This window comes from Mesoplodon densirostris, chromosome 17 (assembly GCF_025265405.1).
Source record: "Mesoplodon densirostris isolate mMesDen1 chromosome 17, mMesDen1 primary haplotype, whole genome shotgun sequence".
Classification (NCBI taxonomy): Eukaryota; Metazoa; Chordata; class Mammalia; order Artiodactyla; family Ziphiidae; genus Mesoplodon; species Mesoplodon densirostris.
In genome coordinates, this window is record NC_082677.1 from 4,677,965 (window position 1) to 4,701,144 (window position 23,180).

Below are 23,180 nucleotides of genomic sequence, written 5' to 3' on the forward strand. Positions count from 1 at the left end.
GAATGTCCCTTGAGAACAGGCGGACTCCGTGCAGACGCCACCCCATGTCAACCCTCCTCCCCGTTTCCATCCAACGTGGCAGCCAGAGCTGAAGCGGAGCCCAGGACACAAGCCGCAGAGAGGAAGGAACGTCTCAGCACTCTCTTTTGGACTCAGCAGGACACACCGCAGGTCGCACAGAGTCCGAGGGAGCTGGCGGTGGCTGGATCCAGACGGTATTCACACGGAATTTCAGCATCGTGCGGTGCGCGCTCAGCGCAGGCACAGCACTTTGATCTCAGCCGCCAGCCTCCAGGGCTGGGCTGATCTGGATGCTCTGTGTCTGAGGCATATCGAGACACCATGGACAACTGAAAAGCCCATCCTGGTTCTCTCTCACCAAATGCCCGAGGCAGGTGAGGCGTGAGTGATGTTTGCAGGATGTCAAGCAGGGGTCTTCAAAAGAGTCCAGGCAAAAGGACGGATTGATTCTTTTCTGGATCTTCTCCCAGGTCACATAAAAGTTCACCATCCCAGGGCCCGTGTCCAGTGCTGAACTTTGGAATCTGTGAAGACCTTCACCAAGTATCCCAGTGCCAGGTTTTCCTGGATTTACTTATTCCAGGAAAACTGAAAACCTTCTAGGCAGATGAAAAGCCTTTTGTCAGCCTGCACGCCCGAAGAGTGAAGGCCCCTGAGGCAGAATCTGCGTCCATTCCTCAAAGGTGACCCCACACAGGGGCCCGGTCAGTGCCTTCCAACTCAGAAGACTCCCAGCCAAACCTGAAGGGATCTGGACTGGATGCTACTCTTTTATTGGGACCAGTAATATCACACCCACCTCACCCACTCTCTCCTTTGGGCAGAAATCAGTGAAAACAGCAGAGTAGAGAACCTTGAAACTTCATTCCTCAACAACAGCGATGAAGAAGCTGGGAAAAACTGCCACAATGAACTTCTTCAGCACTCTAGAATCTAATTCTTAAAATTTACAACAACAAGGGGAAAGCTTAACGAAGAAAAAAGCTGAATTTTGGTAAGAGAGCTCTGTGGCATTTTAACGTGCCTTGTTACCACCCTGACTCCCCAACACAGCTACACACTTGAGGACAGAAGCCCACTTCCCTGGTGCAGGTTACTGGTACCAGAGAAACCAATACTGACCTTATTCTCAGACAACTGTAGTTCTGCATTTTGACCTGTATGGTAGCTCCCTGAAAGATCTGTTTAAGGGCTTGCCCAGAGCTTCCCCAGGGTTAAGGCAGCTTCCTGGGTGACATTTGCCAAAAACATTTAAAGACAAATGTATTAGCTGCTGCCACGTGCAACAAAGGATAACAATTAGGTCAAGCAATAGAAAAACCAACAATCCTGGGAAAAAAGAGGCTTGAGAAGGGCACACTTCAGGGAATCAAGGCTTTGAAAAGTTTCCATGTATTCCAGGGCTCTGGAAGGCCACATGGAGGCCTGGTCTCAACACGTGCTCAGAAAAGACCTGAGAAGGCTCAAAGCTCTCAGCTCCGGCTGAGCTACAGGCTCCCTGTGAGCAGGAAGTACATGGCCTGGGTGGCCACTGAAGGAGCACCCGACACAGAGCCGATCTGAAAAGACCAAAAAGAGTCTTTAGTGCCTTGTTTTCGGTTTTTCTGGTTCCAGGCATTTAAGGAAATCTGTGCCAAACCACTGTCTGACCACTAGTGGAAAAGGGACATCAGTGGCCACACATTACAAGGAATATGCTTTAAAAATTAGTTCAGAAAAGTCATTTAAAAAACAAGCAACATTTATATATAGAATAGATAAACAACAAGGTCCTACTGTACAGCACAAAGAACTATATTCAATACCCTGTGATAAACCATAATGGAAAGGAATATGAAAAAGAATGTATATGTGTACATATATATATGTATGTATAACTGAATCACTTTGCTGTACAGCAGAAATTAACATAACATTGTAAATCAACTATACTTCAACAAAAAATATTGATAAAAAGAAAAATAAAATAAAAAACAAGCAACAACAAATCATGGGGAGGGGGGGAAAGCAATTTCCAGAGTTGCCACATTACAATATTAAAAAAGTCAAATTTTCAACAAAAAATTACAAGGTGTGCAAAAAAAGAAGAAAGTATGGCCCATTTACAGGAAAAAAAAATTAACCGTCCTTAAGGAAGCCTAGACATTGGACTCTGGACATTGGACACTGAGTCAGAAAAAGCTTTAAATCAGCTATCTTAAATATATTCAAAAGGCTAAAGAAAACCATTGAAAAACAACTAAGGGAAACTAGGAGGATAATGTCTCACCAAATTGAGAATATCAATAAAGAGACAGAAATCACAAAAAAAGGAATCAATTTAAAATTCTGGAGTTGAAAAGTACAATCACTAAAATGAAAAACCAACCTTCAGCAGTCAGAAGAAAGAATCTGTGAATATGAGATTATCTAGTTTCAGGAGCAGAAGGAAAAAAAAATGGAAAAAATAAACAGAGCCTAACAGGTCTGTGGGACATGATCCAAAACACCAACTTACACTTAACAGAAGCCCCAGAGAAAAGGGCAGAAAGAATGTTTGAAGAAATAATGGCCAAGACAACCCAAATTTGGTGAAAGACATGAATCTACACACCCAAGCTCAGTGAACTCCAAGTAATATAAGCTCAAAGAGATTCACACTAAAACACGTATAATCAACCTGGCAAAAGCCTAAGACAAAGAGAGAACCTTGAAAGCACCAAGAGAAAGACAACTCATCCCGTACAAATGATTCCCAGTAAAATGAACAACTGATTTCTCATGAGAAACAATGGAGGCCAGAGGCAGTGGATTACATTTAAAATGCAGGCAGACCTCGTTTTATTGCTCTTCACTTTATTGTGCTTAGCAGATATTGCATTTTTTTTTTACAAATTGAAAGTTCATGGCAACCTCCTGTTGAGCAAGTCTACTGGCACCATCTTCCAACAGCATTTGCTCACTTCATGTCTCTGTGTCACATTTTGGTAATTCTCGCAATATTTCAAGCTTTTTTATTATTAATATATTTATTATGGTTATCTGTGATCAGGGATCTTTGATGTTACTATTGCAAAAAGATTATGACTCACTGAAGCCTCAGATCATGGTTAGCATTTTTTAGCAATAAAGTTATTTTTTGAATTAAGGCATATACATTGTTTTTTTAGATATAATACTATTGCATACCTCATAGACTACAGTATAGTATAAACATAAGTTTATATGCACTGGGAAAACAAAAAATTCCTATAATTCACTTTATTGTGATATTACCTTTATTGCAGTGGTCTGGAACTGAACCCGCAATATCTCTGAGATATGCCTGCCTGGAAAGAGAAAAACTATCAACCAAGAATTCTATATCTGGCAAAACCATTCTTCAAAAATGAAGTAGAAATTAAGACACTCCCAGAAAAACAAAAATTGAGGGAATTTGTCAGTAATAGAGCAGCCCTAAAAGAAATGCTAAAGTGAATCCTTTAGGCTGAAGTGAAAGGACAATATATGGTAACTTGAAGCCTTACAAAGAAATAAAGAATAGCAGTAAAGGCAACTACATAGAAAAATACAAAAGCCAGCATTATTGTATTTTTGGTTTGTAACTCCTTGTTTTTTTCTACATTATTTAAAAGACAAATGCATAAACAACAACTAAATATCTATGTGAATTAGCACACAGTGTAGAATGATGTAATTTGTGACAATAACAACATAAAAGGGGGTACATAACAACATATATGGAATTACATAGGAGTAAAGTTTTGGACACAATTGAAAGTAACTTGGTATAAATGCAAACCAGATTGTTACAAATAACAATGTTAATTGTAATACACAGGAGAAGCACTAGGAAAATAACTAAAACAAATGAGTAAAAGAAATGAGAAGAGAATCAAAACAGTATAATAAAAAAAGTTAAACACAAAAGGAGGTGGGAATGAAGCATTGAGGAACAAACATTATATAAGATGTATAGAAAGCAAATGGCAAAATGACCAAAGTCCTTCCTTATCAATAATTACATTAAATGAAAATGTATTAAGCTCTCTGATGAGAAGGTAGAGATTGCCATAATAGATTTAAAAACACGATCCAACTATAAACTGTCTACAAGAGACTCACTTTAGATCCAAAGGCATAAATGGGTTGAAAGTGAAAAGATGGGAAAAAATTCCATGTAAATAGTAAACAAAAGACAGCTGGGTAGCTATACTAATATATGACAAAGTAGACTTTTAGAAAATAAATTGCTACAAGAGACAAAGAAACATACTCTATATTGATAAAAGGGTCAATCCATCAAGAAGCTGTAACAATTGTATCTAATAAATGAGTTCCCAGTAAAAGAACTCCAAATATAAAACCTAATAAAAGACCTAATAAAATAGCTCCAAAGTATATGAAGCACCTAATAAAAGAGCTCCAAAATACATGAAGCTAAAATGGATGAAATTAAATGGAGAAATAAACAGTGCTACAATAATAGCTGGAGATTTCAATTTTTTTTTTTTTGCGGTATGCGGGCCTCTCACTGCCGTGGCCTCTCCCATTGCGGAGCACAGGCTCTGGACGCACATGCCCAGCGGCCACGGCTCACAGGCCCAGCCGCTCCGTGGCATGTGGGATCCTCCCGGACCGGGGCACGAACCCATGTCCCCTGCATCGGCAGGCAGACTCCCAACCACTGCGCCACCAGGGAAGCCCTGGAGATTTCAATTTTGAGGAACTGCCAAACTGTTTTCCAAAGTGGATTCACTGTTTTAGATTATCATCAGCAATGTATTTCTCCACATTTTTCCACATCCTTGTCAACACTTGTTAATATCTGACTTTTTAATTATAGCCACTACAGTAGGTATAAAGCAGTATCGCATTGTGGTTTTTATTTGCACTTCCTTAGTTACTATTAATATTAAGCATCTTTTTATGTGCTTATTGGCCATTTGTATATCTTCTTTTTAGAAATGTCTATTCAAACCCTTTGCCCATTTGAAATAAATTGGGTCTTTTTATTATTGAGTTGTTACAGTTTTATATTCTAGATATGAATCCCTTATTGAATATATGAGTTGTAAATATTTCTCCCATCCTCAGGTTTTTTCACATTCTGGAAAGTGTTTTTTGAAATGCAAATTTTTAATTTTGAAAAGTCTAATTCATTATATTTTGTTTTACCTCTGTGCTTTTGGTATTGTATCTAAGAAATCATTGCCAAAACCAGGGTCACAAAGACCTTGTTTTGTTCTAAAGTTTACAGTTTTAGCTCTTACATTTAGGTCTGTGATCCATTGTGAGTTAACTTTTGCGTATGGTATGAGGTTGAGATATAAATTCATTTTTTTGCATATGTGGATGTTCAACTATCCCAGAACCATTTTTGAAGACTCCTTCTTCTCCATTGTGTTTTCTTGGTAGTTTTGCTAAAAATCAATTGACCATAAATGTAAGGGTTTATTTGGGGCTTCTTAATTCTATTCTATTCATCTATAATTTATCCTTTTGCCAGTATCACACTGTCTTTTTACTGTAGCTTTGCTTTAAATTTTGAAATGGGGAAGTGTGGGTCCTCAGACTTTATTCTTCTTTTTCAAGATCATTGTGTCTATTCTGAGTCCTTTGCATTTCCATGAGAATTTTAGCTTGTCAATTTCTATCCTCCAAAAAAAAGGCCAGCAAATATTTTAATAGGGTTTGCACTGAATACGTAAACCAAATATTTTTGGCCTTTTAAACAATATTAAGTCTTTCTTAATCTAAGAACATAAGATGTTTTTCCATATATTTAGGTCTTCTTTAATTACTTTCAACAATACTTTGTAATTTTAAGTTTTTTAGTCTTGCACTTAAGTAGATTTATTCCAAAATATGTTAACTAGACTTATTGTGGTGATCATTTTGCAATATATACAAATATCAAATCATTATATTATACACCTGAAACTAATATAATGTTATATGTCAATTATACCTCAATTTTAAAAAATTTGTACCTTAAATTTTCCTGTAAGTACTGCTCTCATTGCATCCCATAAATTTTGGTATATTTCATTTTCATTCATCTCAAAGTATTTTCTTTTTTTTAAAAACATATTTATTTATTTATTGGGCTGCACCAGGTCTTAGTTGTAACATGTGGGATCTTTGTTGCAGCATGTGGGATCCTTTAGTTGCAGCATGTGGGATCTAGTTCCCTGACCAGGGATCGAACCCCAGCCCTCTGCATTGGGAGCGTGGAGTCTTAACCACTGGACCACCAGAGAAGTCCCTCTAAGTATTTTCTAATTTCTATTATGATTTCTTCTTTGATCCATTGGTAACTTACAGTGTATCATTTAATTTCCACACATTTGTGATTTCCAAATTTTTCCCTTATGTTTCCATTGTGGTTTGAGAACATACTTTATATGATTTTAATTATTTTGAATTTTTTGAGAGTTGTTTTATGGCCTATTATATGGTCTATCCTGGAGAATGTTCCATGTGCACTTGAGATGTCTATTCTGCTATTGCTGTTTGAATATTCTATAGATGTCAGTCAGGTCTAGCTGGCTGATATAGTCTTGCTAATTTTCTGTCCGATTGTGCTCTCCATTATTGAGATAGGGTATTGAAGTCTCTACCTTTTAATTCTGAATTTTATATTTCTACCTTCAGTGACCTTCTGTTTAATCTTAACACTAACCTCAGAGTAATCTTTTACAAAAGTAAGTCTTCAGAATTCTCTAATGCCTTCCCACCTACCTCACTCATAGTTCAAACCAAAGTACATACAACGCCTAGAGGTCCCCTACTACCTCTCACCGCATTCCATGCCATCTCCCCTCCTCTTTGGTGCAGCCCATTGCCAACACCCCACCTCCAGCATTGCTTAAGCATGTAGGACACTGACATCCACAGATACTCTTTGTCCACAGGATCTTTGCACTTGCTGCTCTCTTTGCTTGAAAGGCTCTTCTCTCAGGCATCTGCATGGCTTCCTTCGTCACTTTCTTCAGATCTTTGCTCCTTCACAGTGAGGTCTTCTCTGATCACCCTATTTTAAATAGTAATGTCTCATCATTCCCCTTTCCTGCTTTTTTTTTCTCCATAGCACTTGTCTACATGTCATAGTGTGTATATCATAACATAATCATGTAAATGGTATATTATTTATGATCTGTCTTTCACCACTAGAATGTAAACTTCAAGAGCGCAGGGATTTTTGTCTGTTTTATTCCTCTGTATCTCCAGCGTTAGATCAGTACCTGTCACATAATAGGTGCTCAGTGAATGCATGCTCCATGAATGAATGCCCTGAGTACTGCTGAGGAAACCAGTCAGCTGGGCAGCAGACTAAGTTGGATTCATTATCAATCTCAAGTGGACCCTAAACCCCAATTCATCCTGTTACTATAAGACTCTGCAACTGTGAACGAGTTTTCTTAAAACTCCATTAATACTATTAAAATCCAATTGGGCCATCATGTTGCTTCCATCCATTTCCATCTTTTCCATCTCTATTTCCAAATATTTTTTGAACATTTACTACTTGCTAAGCACTGGATACGAAGTGGTATGCCTATAGTGACTAAGTCCTTACCTTTATGACGCTTATATTTAAATTTTCTGAAATCCATTGTGCCAAAGAAATCAGACCACTAACCCCAGAAATTCCCTATCCAGTTTACCCTCTAGTTTCAAATATCTTCTCCTAAATCAACTAAAATTAAATAGAATTCTAGCAAATTATTTAAATTGAACCTTACCAATTGCATGCATGTAAATCAGCTTTCAAATACTACAGAAACCAACTTTTAAGTATCACTGATTTGTGAAAACTAGTTTGAAAAAAATAATGGGCAATGGAATTGTATTTACAAAATGTGAAAGCTTTGTGAAAATTAGCAGCATTAAAACAATGTCTGACAAATATTATTCACATAACACCTTTTGCTTCAGCTATAAGTCCCAGTGCTAAAACTTTTAAAAAGCATTTTGTATCAGTTATTTTGCAGAAGCATATTGATGTCATTGTGGTTCATTATAATGGTTAAAGTTATTATCATTTTTCCCAAAAAGTCTATTTCAAAAATTCCTGGCATACATGAAACTGTAGCCAGAATAATTTTTCTAATGGCTAAAAAGGTTTTAGTCTTTTGTCAGCAAGTACTGTGGTCAAAATACTTCAACCACAGATTCTTCTTCATTCCATCAGAGTACAGCCAAGTACCTGAATGACAGCAGAAGGTAGAGACAGGACACTGTGCTAGTCAGCAGAAAATTCTGAATCTAATCAGAGGACAGAGGCCTAATTGCTCACCTATTTCATTTGACAGCCAGAAAGACTGTTTTGAGAAAATGTCTGTGGATTTCTTTTTAAAGAAATCCAAGAGAAATTTTGGATTTTGTCTCCAAGAGAAATTTTAACAAGCATAATCAAGTGTGAGTTCCATACCTATTTGATTTTCCCACAAATCTGACCTAACAAGCAGTTTCACTGGAAATATAAGGATGTGAGAGAATAACAGTGAAGCAAAATTAGTCTAATTACAGGATAAATTAAAAATCCAAGAACTTGAACTTCCCTGACGGCACAGTGGTTAAGAATCCACCTGCCAATGCAGGGGACATGGGTTTGATCCCTGGTCCGGGGAGATCCCACATGCTGTGGAGCAACTAAGCCCGTGAGCCACAACTACTGAGCCTGCGCTCTAGAGCCCATGAGCCACAACTACTGAGCCCACGAACCATAACCACTGAGCCCACGCACCACAACTACTGAAGCCTGCGCACCTAAAGCCCATGTTCCACAACAAGAGAAGCCACTGCAATGAGAAGCCCACGCACCGCAACGAAGAGTAGCCCCCGCTCGCCGCAACTAGAGAAAGCCCACGCAGAGCAACAAAGACCCAACGCAGCCAAAAATAAATAAATTAATAAATTTATTAAGAAAAAAATCCAAGAACTTCAGTTCAAGACAATTCAGCAGTTGCCATTGCAATCTTGATAGGAATTGCAATGAATCTATAGATTGCTTTGAATAGTATGGACATTTTATCAGTATTAATTTCATTCCAATCCATGAGCACAGAATATCTTTCCACTTATTTGTGTCTTCAATTTCTTTCCTTAATGTCTTATAGTTTTCCGTATACAGGGTTTCACTTCCTTGTTTAAATTTATTCCTAAGTATTTTATTCTTTTTGATGCAATTATAAATGGGATTGTTTCCTTAATTTCTCTTTCTGATAGTTGTTAGTGTATAGAAATGTAACAGATTTTTGTATACTGATTTTGTATCCTGCAACTTTACTGAATTCATTTATTAGTTCCAACAGTTTTTTTGATGGATCTTTAGGGTTTTTTTGTACACACACACACACACACAGATGCTCACACACACACACACACACACACACACACACACACACACACACACACACACACACATATATATAAAGATACATATGTAGGGCAATATTACTCAGCCATAAAAAAGAAAGAGATCTTACCATTTGTGACAACATGGATGGACCTTCAGGGCATTAAGCTAAGTTAAACAAGTCAGACAGAGAAAGACAAATACTGTCTGATCTCTCTTATACATGGAATCTAAAAACAAACAAAAAAACACACCAAGGTCCTAGATATAGAGAACAGACTGGTGGTTGCCAGAAGTGGGGGGAGGGGTGAAGGGTGGGAGAAATGGGTGAAGGGAGTCAAAGTGTAAAATTTTTTAAATAAATAAATAATAAATAAAACAAATTTAAGGTTAACTTAATCCACTGTGCTGACTCATTTACACTTAGCTTATCAACATGTATTTTGTTGTAAAATAGATAGCTAGTGGGAAGCAGCCACATAGCACAAGGAGATCAGGTCGGCGCTTTGTGTCTACCTAGAGGGAAGGGATAGGGAAGGTGGGAGGGAGACGCAAGAGGGAGGGGTTATGGGGATGTATGTATATGTATAGCTGATTCACTTTGTTATAAAGCAGAAGCTAACACACCATTGTAAAGCAATTATACTCCAATAAAGACGTTAAAAAAAATAAAATGTATTTTGTAAGACCCATCTATTATCCAAGAAATCTTCTGAGCCTTTTTAAGACAAGTCTTTTGTCTCTGAACCAGTGAGTTCTAATTTTCCAAATGAATGACGCTTGGACCTTGAAAGATAGGACGATCAGTTGATTTTCAACTTAGATTCTTGAAATTTTAAGTGAAATGAAAACTTGATATTCTGTTTATTGATGGGGCACTGAATAAGGTCATTAAAAAAAAATTTCTCAACTCAGGTCCAGATAGCCATAGAATCAATCAAACAGGGTTAACAACAGACGTGAAATTTGTCTGTCATGCATTTCCAAGTTGTGCCTTACAGTCTAAACATAACTAGGTCTCCATAAATCACTGCAATGTCTTTCCCAACTCTCACTTCAATACTTTTTCTGTCTGAATACTTCTGATATTTGATTAGGTTCTTCCTCATGTTGCTCTGGCCTTAAAGTCTAGGGCAGTTGAAGATATTTTAGAAGCTGGAGCAAGAAACAGGATTTGAGAACAGAAAAATCTGGATGCAGATAATGAGGATCTGAGTTATGGGGTTGAGATTCAGTTTGAATGTCTAATCACATGGTCACAAGCTTGTTTATGCCTGTTTTCATGTACAGAATCAAGTTCTGGAAGGGTACAATCTTTGTCTTACTTGATTTAAAAATAAGTTTATCTGCATTTTTTTCTGCTTCTCAAGATCTCAAATGAAAATTTTCATTGAAAAAAGATTATTTTGTGTAATTATTCTTCATCATGTTTTTCAATTAGTCATAGTATTTCTGCCTCATTACTTTGGCTATCATTACAGTGACATTTTCTTGGAGACAAAATTCTCATTATATACTTTCTGGGTTTTTTTTTTTTCTATAACAATTTAATTTCTGAACTCACCCAAACTTCAGCTATTTTTGCTTAGGATTGAGTCTACATGCCAAGGGTCTAATGTATTTTTTTTCTTTTTTTTAACATCTTTATTGGAGTATAATTGCTTTACAATGGTGTGTTAGTTTCTGCTTTATAACGTAGTGAATTAGATATACATTTACATATGTCCCCATGTCCTCTCCCTCTGGTGCCTCCCTCCCACCCTCCCTATCCCACACCTCTAGGTGGTCACAAAGCACCCAGCTGATCTCCCTGTGCTATGCGGCTGCTTCCCATTAGCTATCTATTTAACATTTGGTAGTGTATATATGTCCATGCCACTCTCTCACTTCGTCCCAGCTTACCCTTCCCACTCCCCATGTCCTCAAATCCATTCTCTACGTCTGCGTCTTTATTCCTGTCCTGCCCCTAGGTTCTTCATAACCTATTTTTTTTTTAGATTCCGTATATATGTGTTAACATACGGTATTTGTTTTTCTCTTTCTGATTTACTTCACTCTGTATGACATACTCTAGGTCCATGCACCTCACTACAAATAACTCAATTTCGTATCTTTTTATGTCTGAGTAATATTCCATTGTATATATGTGCCACATCTTCTCATCCATTCATCTGTCAATGGACACTTAGGTTGCTTCCATGTCCTGGCTATTGTAAATAGAGCCTCAGTGAACATTGTGGTACATGATTCTTTTTGAATTATGGTTTTCTCAGGATATATGCCCAGGAGTGGGGTTGCTGGGTCATAAGGTAGTTCTATTTTTAGCTTTTTAAGGAACCTCCATACTGTTCTCCATAGTGGTTGTATCAATTTACATTCCCACCAACAGTGCAAGAGGGTTCCCTTTTCTCCACACCCTCTCCAGCATTTATTGTTTGTAGATTTTTTGATGATGGCCATTCTGACTGGTGTGAGGTGATACCTCATTGTAGTTTTGATTTTCATTTCTCTAATGATTAGCGATGTCAATTGAGCATTCTTTCATGTGTTTGTTGGCAATCTGTATATCTTCTTGCAGAAATGTCTCTAGGTCTTCTGCCCATTTTTGGATTGGGTTGTTTGTTTTTTTGATATTGAGCTGCATAAGCTGCTTGTAAATTTTGGAGATTAATCCTTTGTCAGTTGCTTCATTTGCAAATATTTTCTCCCATTTTGAGGGTTGTCTTTTTGTCTTGTATCATTATATATTTTCTACCCTAGAAAATCCTAATTGGTTCTTATTTGAAATTGTCCTCCTGCCAATACACCAAGACAAAGGGCAAATCCGATGGAGTTGATTGATACTCAGAGTTTCCAACTAGAGCCTCACACATAAGAGGACAGATCCATGTTTCCTCCTAGCTTAGAAAATTTGCCCTGCTGGAGTTAAAATGCCAATATCTCCTGAAAACCAAAATAAAACCAAACATATACTTTGTTAATCTGCTTCTACAGGGAAAAATACAAAAATGGAAATAGAGATGTGAACTTACTTTAATGACCGAAAGTTATGGGTTTCTCTTAGTAGTTTACTTAAGCCTGGTGTAAAATCATAAATTGGCTTCATTTTAATGTCACATTCCTGTTCATTTGTTGACCTTATTTTCTAAGGCTATTGGATGGCTTTCATTTCTCTGAGTTTTTAAAGTTGTTATCCATCTGTACACCTTTACATATGCAAAAATACTTTCTGCCTAAAATACCCTTAGTACTTGTTCTCTGGTCAAAGTGTGACTCCTTCAGCAAGTTCAACCTCCTCTGTGAAGCTTCGTTTTTCATCCAGGGATTCTTCTCTCCCATGCCTTCCTCTAATCTAGGCGCAGTGGATCATCCACAGAACACCCACACTACTCAACTCCGTGTCGTCTGCTTTTCCACTTAGAGTAGTCTAGCATCTTCCTCTTCCACCAAGCTCTCTGTGGAGTGCTTGAGGGCAAGGATCATGTTTTATTCATTTTTATAGCCTCATTATGCACTTCAGTGCCTTATTTAATCTAGATGCTTATAAATATTGAATGAATTTTGAGTTTTCCTACTTTCTACATTTAATTTACTTCACATTTCTTTAAGTTTCAATCCTTTTCTTATTCTTTTTTACATTAATGATCTCAAACTGGAGGTAAATTGACCTTTAGACACTTAGGAAACCACTTTGGTTTTCAGATCTGTATGACAGAACTAATGACACAAACCTACTTTAAAAGCCTGTAGTAAAAATAAATGCCTTACTCTCTTCAGAGGAAAATGGTAAATAAATAAAAATAGAGGTTCACTTTGGAAAACCATTTGGCAATTTCCTACGAAGTTAGAGATACCTTATGATCAAGCAATGCTCTAGGTATTACCCAGAAGAACAGAAAACATATTCACAAAAATATTTATGGCAGCTTTTTTCATAGTAGCATAAAACTGAGGGGGAAAAACCAAATTTCCATCAAGAGGAGAACGTATAAATAAATTGTGGTATATTCATATAGTAGAATACTACTTAGCAATAAAAAATAAAATAACCTACTGGTACAAGCAACAACATGATTGAATCTTAAAAACACTAAGCTGAAAAAAAAGAGCCAGACAAAAAGTGTACATACTGTACAGTACCATTTACATGAAATTTAAGAATAGGCAGGGCCTCCCTGGTGGCGCAAGTGGTTGAGAGTCCGCCTGCCGATGCAGGGGATACGGGTTCGTGCCCCGGTCTGGGAGGATCCCATATGCCGCGGAGCGGCTGGGCCCGTGAGCCATGGCCGCTGAGCCTGCGCGTCCGGAGCCTGCGCGTCCGGAGCCTGTGCTCCGCAACGGGGGAGGCCACAACAGTGAGAGGCCCGCATACCGCAAAAAAAAAAAAAAAAAAAAAAAAGAATAGGCAAAACTAATCTATGGTTATAGAAATCAGAATGTTGGATTGTTCTAGTTGGGGAGGGGAACATCTGGGACAAAGCACAGGGAATTGTTAATGGGAATGGCAATATTCTAGATCTTGATTGGGGATATTGGTTCCAAGGCTATATATTTACATTAGTCAAAAATCATCCAAATGGGATTTCCCTGGTGGCACAGTACTTAAGAATCCTGCCAATGCAGGGGATACTGGTTCGAGCCTGGTCCAGGAAGATCCCACATGCCACGGAGCAACTAAGCCTGTGCGCCATGACTACTGAGCCTGCACTCTAGAGCCCATGAGCCACAACTACTGAGCCCGTGTGCTGCAACTACTGAAGCCCGCATGCCTAGCGCCTGTGCTCTGCAACGAGAAGCTGCCGCAATGAAAAGTCCGAGCACCACAACGAAGAGTAATCCCCACTCGCCGCAACTACAGAAAACCCGTGTGCAGCAATGAAGACTCAACACAGCCAAAAATAAATTAATTTTAAAAAATGTACAATATTGTTTCACTAATTGAAACTGTAGCATACTAATGTTAAGATGTTCACAATAGGGTAAACTGGGTGCCAAGTATATGGGAATTCTCTGTACCATTTTTCTAAAAATATTTTTTTGCTAAATCTAAAACTACCTTTTAAAAACTATTAATATTTATTAATATTAATTTAAAATAAATTATTTAGAAAATATTTATTAAAAAGTATAGTGATGAATAAACAATCACCTCCCATGTATTCAATAACCAGCTTAAAATTAGTCAAAATAGTTAAAGCCTCCTGTATACCCCTTTCTTTACAGTCCCCTCCCTACCAGACAAGACCACGTTTCTAAGTTTGATTTTCATCCCCTTGTATTATCTTGACTACTTTCACTACATATACATATATGCCTAAGCAGTATATAGTAGTTTTGCATGTTTCAAAATTGTACGTGTATAAATTGTCCTATTATGTATGTTCTACATCTCCCTCTTTTTGCTTCATCACATTTGCGGGCTCAGTCTTGACCTACTGGCATATAATATTTCACCGTATGAATACGCCACAATGGGTTTATGCTCTTATTGGTGGACGTTTCCAACTTTTTGCTTCTATTCCTAGTGCTGTTGTGGATATCCTTGTCTACATAGCAAAGTTCCCATAAGATAAGCAGTTAGGAGCGAAATGCTGGAATTTGGTATTTGCATATTTTCGGTTTCACTATATTTTGCCAAATTGCTTCGCAAAGTGGTTGTAACAGGGGTACGTACCTACCAGCAGGTGCGTAGTGTTTTGACGCATTGAGGGCAAAAACGTTTGAAAGACATATAAACCGTACAACATGCTTTCTTCACCATAATTTTGCTCTTGTGCCCACGTAACCATTCCCCCAAACTGCAGTTCGGAGCACAGAAAAGAACTCAGACAACATAGGACCAGACTGCTCCGATACCCGAGGACGCAGGCACACGCCCACTTCCCGCGTGGCGTCTGACGCAAGGGATGACGTCAGCACGCTCGCGACGTCTGCGCCTGGTTGACGCCCTTGAAGGCCCCTTTCCGGGCTGTCTGGCAAGATCCAAGTGTCAGCTTGTGTCGGTCGGTTACCTCTTTTTCGCAAGAAAGGAAAATATCCTCACAGGTTCTTCTGGTTCTCAGGGACGACACTGTTACCCAGGAAAGTGTGGCTGTCGGCCGGCGTTTTCTCAGGCAGCGCCGCGGGCAGCCCGCAGGCCCTTGTAAGGCGCGCGCGCGGCGCCGCCTCCTTCTTTTCGGCCGGAACCGCCATCTTCCAGGTACGGTACGCGCGTGGCTCCCGGAGCCTCTTGACCCTCCCCCTGTCCCTCAGGCGTGAGTTCCAACCCTGTGGCCGCTGAGGCCGTGCATTGGAGCCCTAGGGAGATCATTTAGCCAGCCTGGGGCCCGCTGGCCTGGGCGGTGGAGCTGTGTCCGTCCAGACTCGCGCGGCGGGCGCGGGGCCGGGGACCAGGCTGCGATGCCGTGGGTTTGCGGGGGGACAGGCTCTGGAAAAACGATGCCGAGGCAGCGGGGTGAGGCGATTCTGGTCCATCGGGAAAGGAATTCGTCCTTCCAGCGCCCCCACGGCTTCAGCTCGTCTCTCCTGGGCTTTCTCGGATCGGCTCTGGCGCCGCGTGGCCGCTTGTTTTTCCAACGCCTTCAGTGTGTCATCTTAACCCCTGTTGTAGGACCTAAACTGTAATGCTCTGGGGTAGGGGCTTCGGGGCAGTAGGAGCGGGTTTAGAACCAGGCGCCGGTTTTAATCTCCCTTGAGACCTGTGTGTGTGTGTGTGTGTGTGTGTGTGTGTGTGTGTGTGAGTGTGTGAGCAAGTCGGGGGTCGTGGTCGGAGAACTGCAGAGGTGCCCCTGAGTCGCCCTGGATGAAGAAGCCCAGCCTATTCGTCGTTGACGTGGGAGATTTCCGGTTCTCTTAATTCTGGCCCGGGACCGCAGTTGGAGAAAAGGAAAATACTTTGTTTGCCACGGGTATTGTTTTGTTCATGCCAGGGCAGCAAGTGTTAAGCGAAGGGATTGCTGAATAGCTGTGTCTGATTTAGGCGTTTAGGGGGAACGTTAACTGAATAACCTCTTAGTCTTAGTTTTGCATCTTTGTGTCTAGTTTGTAGCAGCCAGCTGCCAGAGTTGCGGAAACAGCGTGTTGCGCCCCCGTAATGGGTCCCATTTTTGGTAGTATTATAAACTCTAAATCGTCATTGCTTGGGACGTTAAGTATTGTTTTTAAAAACTCGATTTTATGTGTATTGGGTCCTGATGGATTTCGAACTCGGAAAAATGGGTCTGGTGGAAGGAGCGTGGGCTCTGGAGTCAGAAAGGACTTCCAGGGCTTCCCTGGCGGTGCAGTGGTTGAGAATCCGCCTGCCAGTGCAGGCGACACGGGTTGGAGCCCTGGTCGGGGAAGATCCCACATGCCACGGAGCAAGCAAGCCCGTGCGCCACAACTACTGAGCCTGCGCTCTAGAGCCCACGAGCTGCAACTACTGAAGCCCTCGCACCTAGAGCCCGTGCTCCGCAACGAGAAAAGCCCCCACTCGCAATTAGAGAAAGCCGGTGCACGACAACGAAGACCCAATGCGGCCAAAAATTTAAAAAATAAATGTGTTAAAAAAAAAAAAAAAAACGAAAGGACTTATATTACTGATTCTGTCACTTTGTGTCTCCATGAAGTGAGTTGATCTGCAGAGCATGTCTCCTTGTTTATGAACTTAAGGGGAGTTTATATGAACTTAATGCAAATGTAGCCATGAGAATTAAAACAGTACTTGTACTTGATAGATTCTTCTCACCATTTAAAGTGAAGTGTGCATTCGTTGTAACAGTGGTTTGGCTTTGATGGGTTAGCTGAAACATTCTTCGGTCTCCTTGCCACACAAGTTATATGAAAAAGGTACTTAGGAGTCACTTTTCTTGAAGGTTAAAATGTAATAAATGGAGAGGTTGACTTACATTCGAACACTGTCGACAACCTAAGCTGGTCTTTGGTGTATTTTGCCTTGTGGTAGTGGTCAGCAGTGGTAGTTCTGCCCTTGGATCGTCTGAGGCAATTAAAACCATTATTTTAGCCTTTTGGGAAACAAAGTGAAAGGTTCACCTCAGTAGCCTATACGTGAATTCTTAGGCAATGATAAAGTACTGTTTATTAGTAAGTGCTTTGCATGTGCTAGGAATTGCTCAGTGTTTTGTAGACATTATCCTAGTTGATTATAAAAGTAATAAGACTGTTTTACATATGAGGATCAGGGTTTAAATGTTGGTCCCCCAGGTAAGTGGCAAAACCTATGTCAAAATCAGGTCAGTGATTATAAAGCCTTCTTCCTTACATTTTCTGGTAAACAACTGAGTAATTAGATATATGAAGTGAGTTAGAGATTTTTGACAGTTAATAGGTGCGGTATTAGAGATATCCGTAGGTTGATAAGAAAGGGGGTTTAATCCATTATGTATAAGTGCAAGACTGAGTTTTGTCGTGCTTTGCAACAATAAACTGCCTTCTAGTTGGTAATTCCAGTGTTCTTGGCAGTCTAAGCTGGGTTCTACAGATGTAGTGTGGCAGAAGTCCTGTTGTATTGTTACATTCTAATAGGGAAAATACTGGTTTGGGTTCTAAAATCCAGTTCTGCTTCTTAGGAGTTTTAGGCAGTTTTGGCAGAAATCTTGATAAAATTACTGTTTCTTAACCGTTACAAGAGCTATTGATTCGTGAGCCAGCTTTTTAGATAGTTGCCTAATTCTCGTGTTCCTACTGAACTTAGTGCATTTGTAATTACACATTTTTTGGTTAAAGGGGCAAATGTCAATTTTGCAGTTGTATTTGACTGTTTGATACTTTCTGGTTTCAGTAATTCGCCAAAATGACCAACACAAAGGGAAAGAGGAGGGGCACCCGCTACATGTTCTCTAGGCCTTTTAGAAAACATGGTGAGTAGATCCACCCTCCTTGGGAGCAAGCGTGGCATACATTTGTGTTTTATTACCTATGTGTTGTTGTTCATATAATGTGTTCTTAATAAATGACATTAATTAATCAGCATCTACCTAACTTACTTGTAATAAATAAAAAGCATGAATTTTATATAGTGGTTCTTAACTTGTCGACTAGCAAGATTTTAAAGTACACGTAACTGCCAAAAAGTAGTGTGTGTTGAAAGCTAGTAAGGTTATATATTTCTCTTACTCTTGACTTTTTAATCTTGATATTAACTGTATTGGGGGTTTTTTGTGTTTTTTTTGCAGGAGTTGTTCCTTTGGCCACATACATGCGAATCTACAAGAAAGGTGATATTGTAGATATCAAGGTAAATTATAAAATTGGGGAAATAACTACAGAGTAACATTAGAAGTTAGAAAAGTTGTGTTTAATATTAAAATCTGAATAGGGTGTATTGCATCTTTTTATCTTCCTAATCGGGGGAAAATCCATTTCCTGAAAAAGAGCTCGTGAGAGTATAGAGTAGCTATTTTATGTTATATTTTAATTTTTGTAATAAATTTATTTTTTTTTTTTGGCTGCATTGGGTCTTTGTTGTCGAGTCTTCTTTGCAGTGCGCGGGCTTCTTACTGCAGTGGCTTCTCTTGTTGCAGAGCTTGGGCTCTAGGCAGGCGGGCTTCAGTAGTTGTGACTCACGGGCTCTATAGAGTAGGCTCAGTAGTTGTGGCGCACGGGCTTAGTTGCTCTGTGGCATGTGGGATCTTCCTGGACAAGGGCTCGAACCCGTGTCCCCTGCATTGGCGGATTCGTAACCACTGCGCCACCAGGGAGGTCCCTAGAATGGCTATTTTAATTTTACTTTAATAAACAAGAGTTTTAAAAGTGCTATTCTTGAGTCCAAGAATTTTCTCATTACTTGTTTTTAACAGCTAGTGGAAATATTAAGGAGGGGAATCTTGTGAATTTGTATTTAAACGTGTCCTGGTACTCTAGAGCTTAATGATGATTGTCTTTTTGATTGCTTAAAGCAACGTGAAAATGACATTTCACCGGCTCTGAAAGCTCTTGAGTTGCCATCTAAAAAAAAAATCTTGGAATATCTTAGTTACTTTGGATTTAAATGGAGGGGGAAATTGCTGGCATAACATTTATCTCCTTTCTTAACAGGGAATGGGCACTGTTCAAAAAGGAATGCCCCACAAATGTTACCATGGCAAAACTGGGAGAGTCTACAATGTTACCCAGCATGCTGTTGGCATCATTGTAAACAAACAAGTTAAGTAAGTAATGTCATAGTTCTTTGTACCTACTTAGTATTCCCTCACACCCCCCTTTCACTTTGCCAGTTGGACTTATGTCTTTATTGGTCATTCAAGTGGGGCAAAGGAAATACCCTTTTAAAACTCAAGCAAACTGGGTGTTTGTCTTGTAACCTGTCAGAGGAAACAAATTGTAATAAACTTACTGGAAAGTCTTGTGGGGTTTGTTAGCTAAGCCATTCTGGTTTTCACAGTGTAAAAAGTTTAATAAGTTGTAAATTTTATTAGCGGTCTGGTTTTGCTTAAATTATTTGGTATTTCAGAGTCTGTCACCTCATCAGAAGAGAGCTTAAAAGTGGGGATGTTTGCCTCAAGGCCCCATTCAGTAAGATTTAATAAACGATTATAAATTTGCCATCACCTTGTTGATTTATCCTATCTGTGGGTAAAAAAATATTCATGGTTTAATTAATAAATGAAACTGTTGAAAGAATTCTCTGAATTTTAGCTGTGTTTTTGATGCACTTAAGTTTCTTCTTTCTCCAGGGGCAAGATTCTTGCCAAGAGAATTAATGTGCGTATCGAGCATATTAAGCACTCTAAGAGCCGGGATAGCTTCCTGAAACGGGTGAAGGAAAATGATCAGAAAAAGAAGGAAGCCAAAGAGAAAGGTACTTGGGTTCAACTGAAACGCCAGGTGAGTGCTTGGCAGGGTTTCTTGGTATTACATACGTTATTAGTTCTGGGAGCACTTTGAAGTTGAGTTACAGTACTTTTCTTAATTACTCCCTCGCCTTTTTTTAATAGCCTGCTCCACCCAGAGAAGCACACTTCGTGAGAACCAATGGAAAGGAGCCTGAACTGTTGGAGCCCATTCCTTATGAATTCATGGCATGATGGGTGTAAAGAAAATAAAAGACCTGGACTGTATAAATGATCCTCTTAATTGAGTAGAAGTGTGTGACCCCCTTACCCAAACAAATATTTAAAGCACATTTTAATTGTGTCTGAATTCAGTGGGTGACATCTTTTTACTTTTCAAATTTAGTGGGTTTTGTTCCTGAAAGATGTGAGGTAGTGTGTTGTGCAGTATACTCCATTGGTTAATAAACTGCTAGATATTACTTATAAAATATTTGTCCTAGTTTGAAAATAGTCTCTAAATTCCTATGAACAAAGGATTTAAAATGAATGAAAGTTATCTGTTATATTATAATTAAGCTCAGGAAAAGTTGATGCTCATAATTGCATCATAAATTAAGTAGCTGTGTTTTGAGGATCAGGAACTTAACTTTGAAGCCTACTATTTAAAAATACATGGTTTAAAGCCCCTTCCTGGTCCTGTGTGAGTTACATGTTAGTTCTGAGTTGTTCAGCTCTTTCGTGCAGCAGGGCTCAGAAAAGTGTTGAAAACTAGAATACCTTTTAATTTAAACTGGGTACGTATTTATATAGTATCTAATATGTGGCATTCTAAGCAGTTTACATAATGTACTCATAAAAAACTTGGAATAAGTTTTATTTTGCTCATTTTACATGAAAGGAAGCTGTGGCACAAGTAACTTGCCCGAGGGTACCAGGTGCATAGTGTTGGGCAAAGATTCAAACCCAGTTAATCTGGCTGCATAATCGGATTTTAGTCATCAGTTCTATATTGCTTCATATTAATAGGAATATTTTAAAGCTACTTTGTCTAGTTGGAACACATTTTAGGTTTTGTTACTTCCTGGATTTTTTTTTTTTTTTTTTGCGGTACGCGGGCCTCTCACTGCTGTGGCCTCTCCCGTTGCGGAGCACAGGCTCCGGACGCACAGGCTCAGCGGCCATGGCTCACGGGCCCAGCCGCTCCGCGGCATGTGGGATCTTCCCGGACCGGAGCACGAACCCGTGTCCCCTGCTTCGGCAGGCGGACTCTTAACCACTGCGCCACCAGGGAAGCCTTTCTTGGATATTTTTAATAGGATGTGGTAAACATCCAGTAGGGAATTGATCACATCTTATCCTCCCTGCCTTCAGTATTCTGTGATGATACCTGTAGCAAGCTTATTTAAAATGAAAACCTTGACTACTCACTTGGTATTCTGTCCCCACTATTAGACTTGAGGACAAGAACCTGTTTACAATTTTAGTAAACGCTGTGGATAGGTTAAAACCTAATGTTAGTGGCCTTCAGTTTCATCTAGTGAAGTGTGATGGTAATAGGGCTTGGAATCCAGCAAACCTTGGCTTTGAATCTTGGATTCCTAGCCTAACTCAGTAAATGGTGGTTATTAATTGCCCTTAAAGATTCACATCTAGTGGTAGAGGGTTATGTTTAAACATGACTGTGTTGGTCAATAGAAATTGTTGACCAGCACCACCACGGAAAACCTTATAAATTGCATCAGTTGGCATTCGTGTTCTGTTTTTCCACCTTAAGTTACCACTTATGCACCAGGTTGAAGTCGCTTTGCATATTTTAAAATTCTATTTCATGAATATCTTTCATAGCCGTTTCTTCATTCCTGCCCCTTGAGGCACATTTTGATTTCTCCTGTAAACTATTAAAGCAGCTTCAAGGCATGTTTATTGAGCCTCCTGCTGTATTGCATATTGCTTAACCTGTGTGTCTCTATTTATAACTCATGGTTTAGTTTTTCAAGGTACGTGTAACTAGTCTGGTTCCTACTAAATAGTTTTTCTCTTTATTTCTGTTTTCCTACGTGATGGGTTTAGCTGTTAGAATTGTGTTCATGGAACTGCTCTTTATTGCCCCAGTTTTGCACACGCACTTGCCTTTGCCTGAAATACCTACACTGTGCTTTGTTCGTTTGATGGAATTCCTGCTTCTTGTTCACTCACCTTGAGTCATAGGTGAACCATCTCTAATTAAAGCATTTTAAGGAGAGGAATGAAAGTGCTTGGAATCAGAGATTACTTCTGGTTTGGGTTGGTGGAATAAATTCCCCCATATTTTTGTGTGTTTGCTTCTCACAGTGTTTATAATTTTTAAAAACTTCTGCCTTCCTCACTAGACCCGAGGTTAGGGACTGTGCCTTTTATTTTGTACTTCTAGTGCCTGGCACATAATATACACTCAGTAAATGCTCTTTAATGAGAAAAGCACTGCTTTTTTTTTTTTTTTAGAGACACTTTCTACTTTATGTTCAGTTTTATTTTCCTATGTACTTTATAAAACTAGTGTTTCTGAATTTTGAGGGCTAACCAACCATTTTGCTCAGGAGTAATTGGGGTTATTAAATCCTTCATGTGGAAAAATCAAGAGACCTCAAACATTCCTTTGTTCATTCTCCAGCCAGTCATGTTAACCTTGCTTTCTGTTGCTGCTTCTGTAAAATGAGGGTATCATCTGCAAGTAGGGATTGGACTGAATGATTCCTAGAGGTCCCTTGCATGCTTTGAGTCTGATTCCATGTTTAACTATGACTAAGTGAAAGGAAGTATAATTGTGACTTGTCAAAAAGGAAATGGTGGTGTAAGATAGTTCAGGAGGGCTGGTGAGGCTGGACATTGGGAAAAGGAAAGGCTGCAAACAAGACTGGCTAAGGGGAGTTATTCTTAGGGCAGGTAGTCACAAAGTGAACGCTTCCATCTAGTGTATGGTGCAGCAGTTTTCTAAAGTACTATCAATGGCAATACTATGTGAATATGCATAACGCTTTTTTGGATTTTTAAAGATGGGTTTTCTC

The 23,180-nt window shown here is 39.3% G+C and overlaps 1 protein-coding gene and 2 non-coding genes across 4 annotated transcripts; all 3 read left to right on the forward strand.

The window, feature by feature from the left end:
• Positions 1-15,344: 15,344 nt before the first annotated feature.
• RPL21 (ribosomal protein L21) lies at positions 15,345-20,425 on the forward strand. Of its 2 annotated transcripts, none has more exons than XM_060079653.1 (6): positions 15,345-15,563; positions 18,144-18,222; positions 18,538-18,599; positions 19,400-19,512; positions 20,038-20,188; positions 20,299-20,425. In XM_060079653.1, exons 2-6 carry the CDS (start codon positions 18,156-18,158, stop codon positions 20,386-20,388), a joined length of 483 nt encoding a protein of 160 aa, XP_059935636.1. In that variant the 5' UTR covers positions 15,345-15,563; positions 18,144-18,155; the 3' UTR covers positions 20,389-20,425. The 2 variants fall into 2 exon arrangements, with proteins under 2 accessions (XP_059935636.1, XP_059935637.1); XM_060079654.1 differs by lacking the exon at positions 15,345-15,563 and adding an exon at positions 15,574-15,618.
• LOC132477835 (small nucleolar RNA SNORD102) lies at positions 19,226-19,296 on the forward strand. Its single transcript, XR_009530339.1, has one exon. It is a non-coding gene; the product is annotated as a small nucleolar RNA SNORD102 (small nucleolar RNA).
• On the forward strand, positions 19,557-19,683 carry LOC132477839 (small nucleolar RNA SNORA27). The gene has a single exon (XR_009530343.1). It is a non-coding gene; the product is annotated as a small nucleolar RNA SNORA27 (small nucleolar RNA).
• Positions 20,426-23,180: the final 2,755 nt, after the last annotated feature.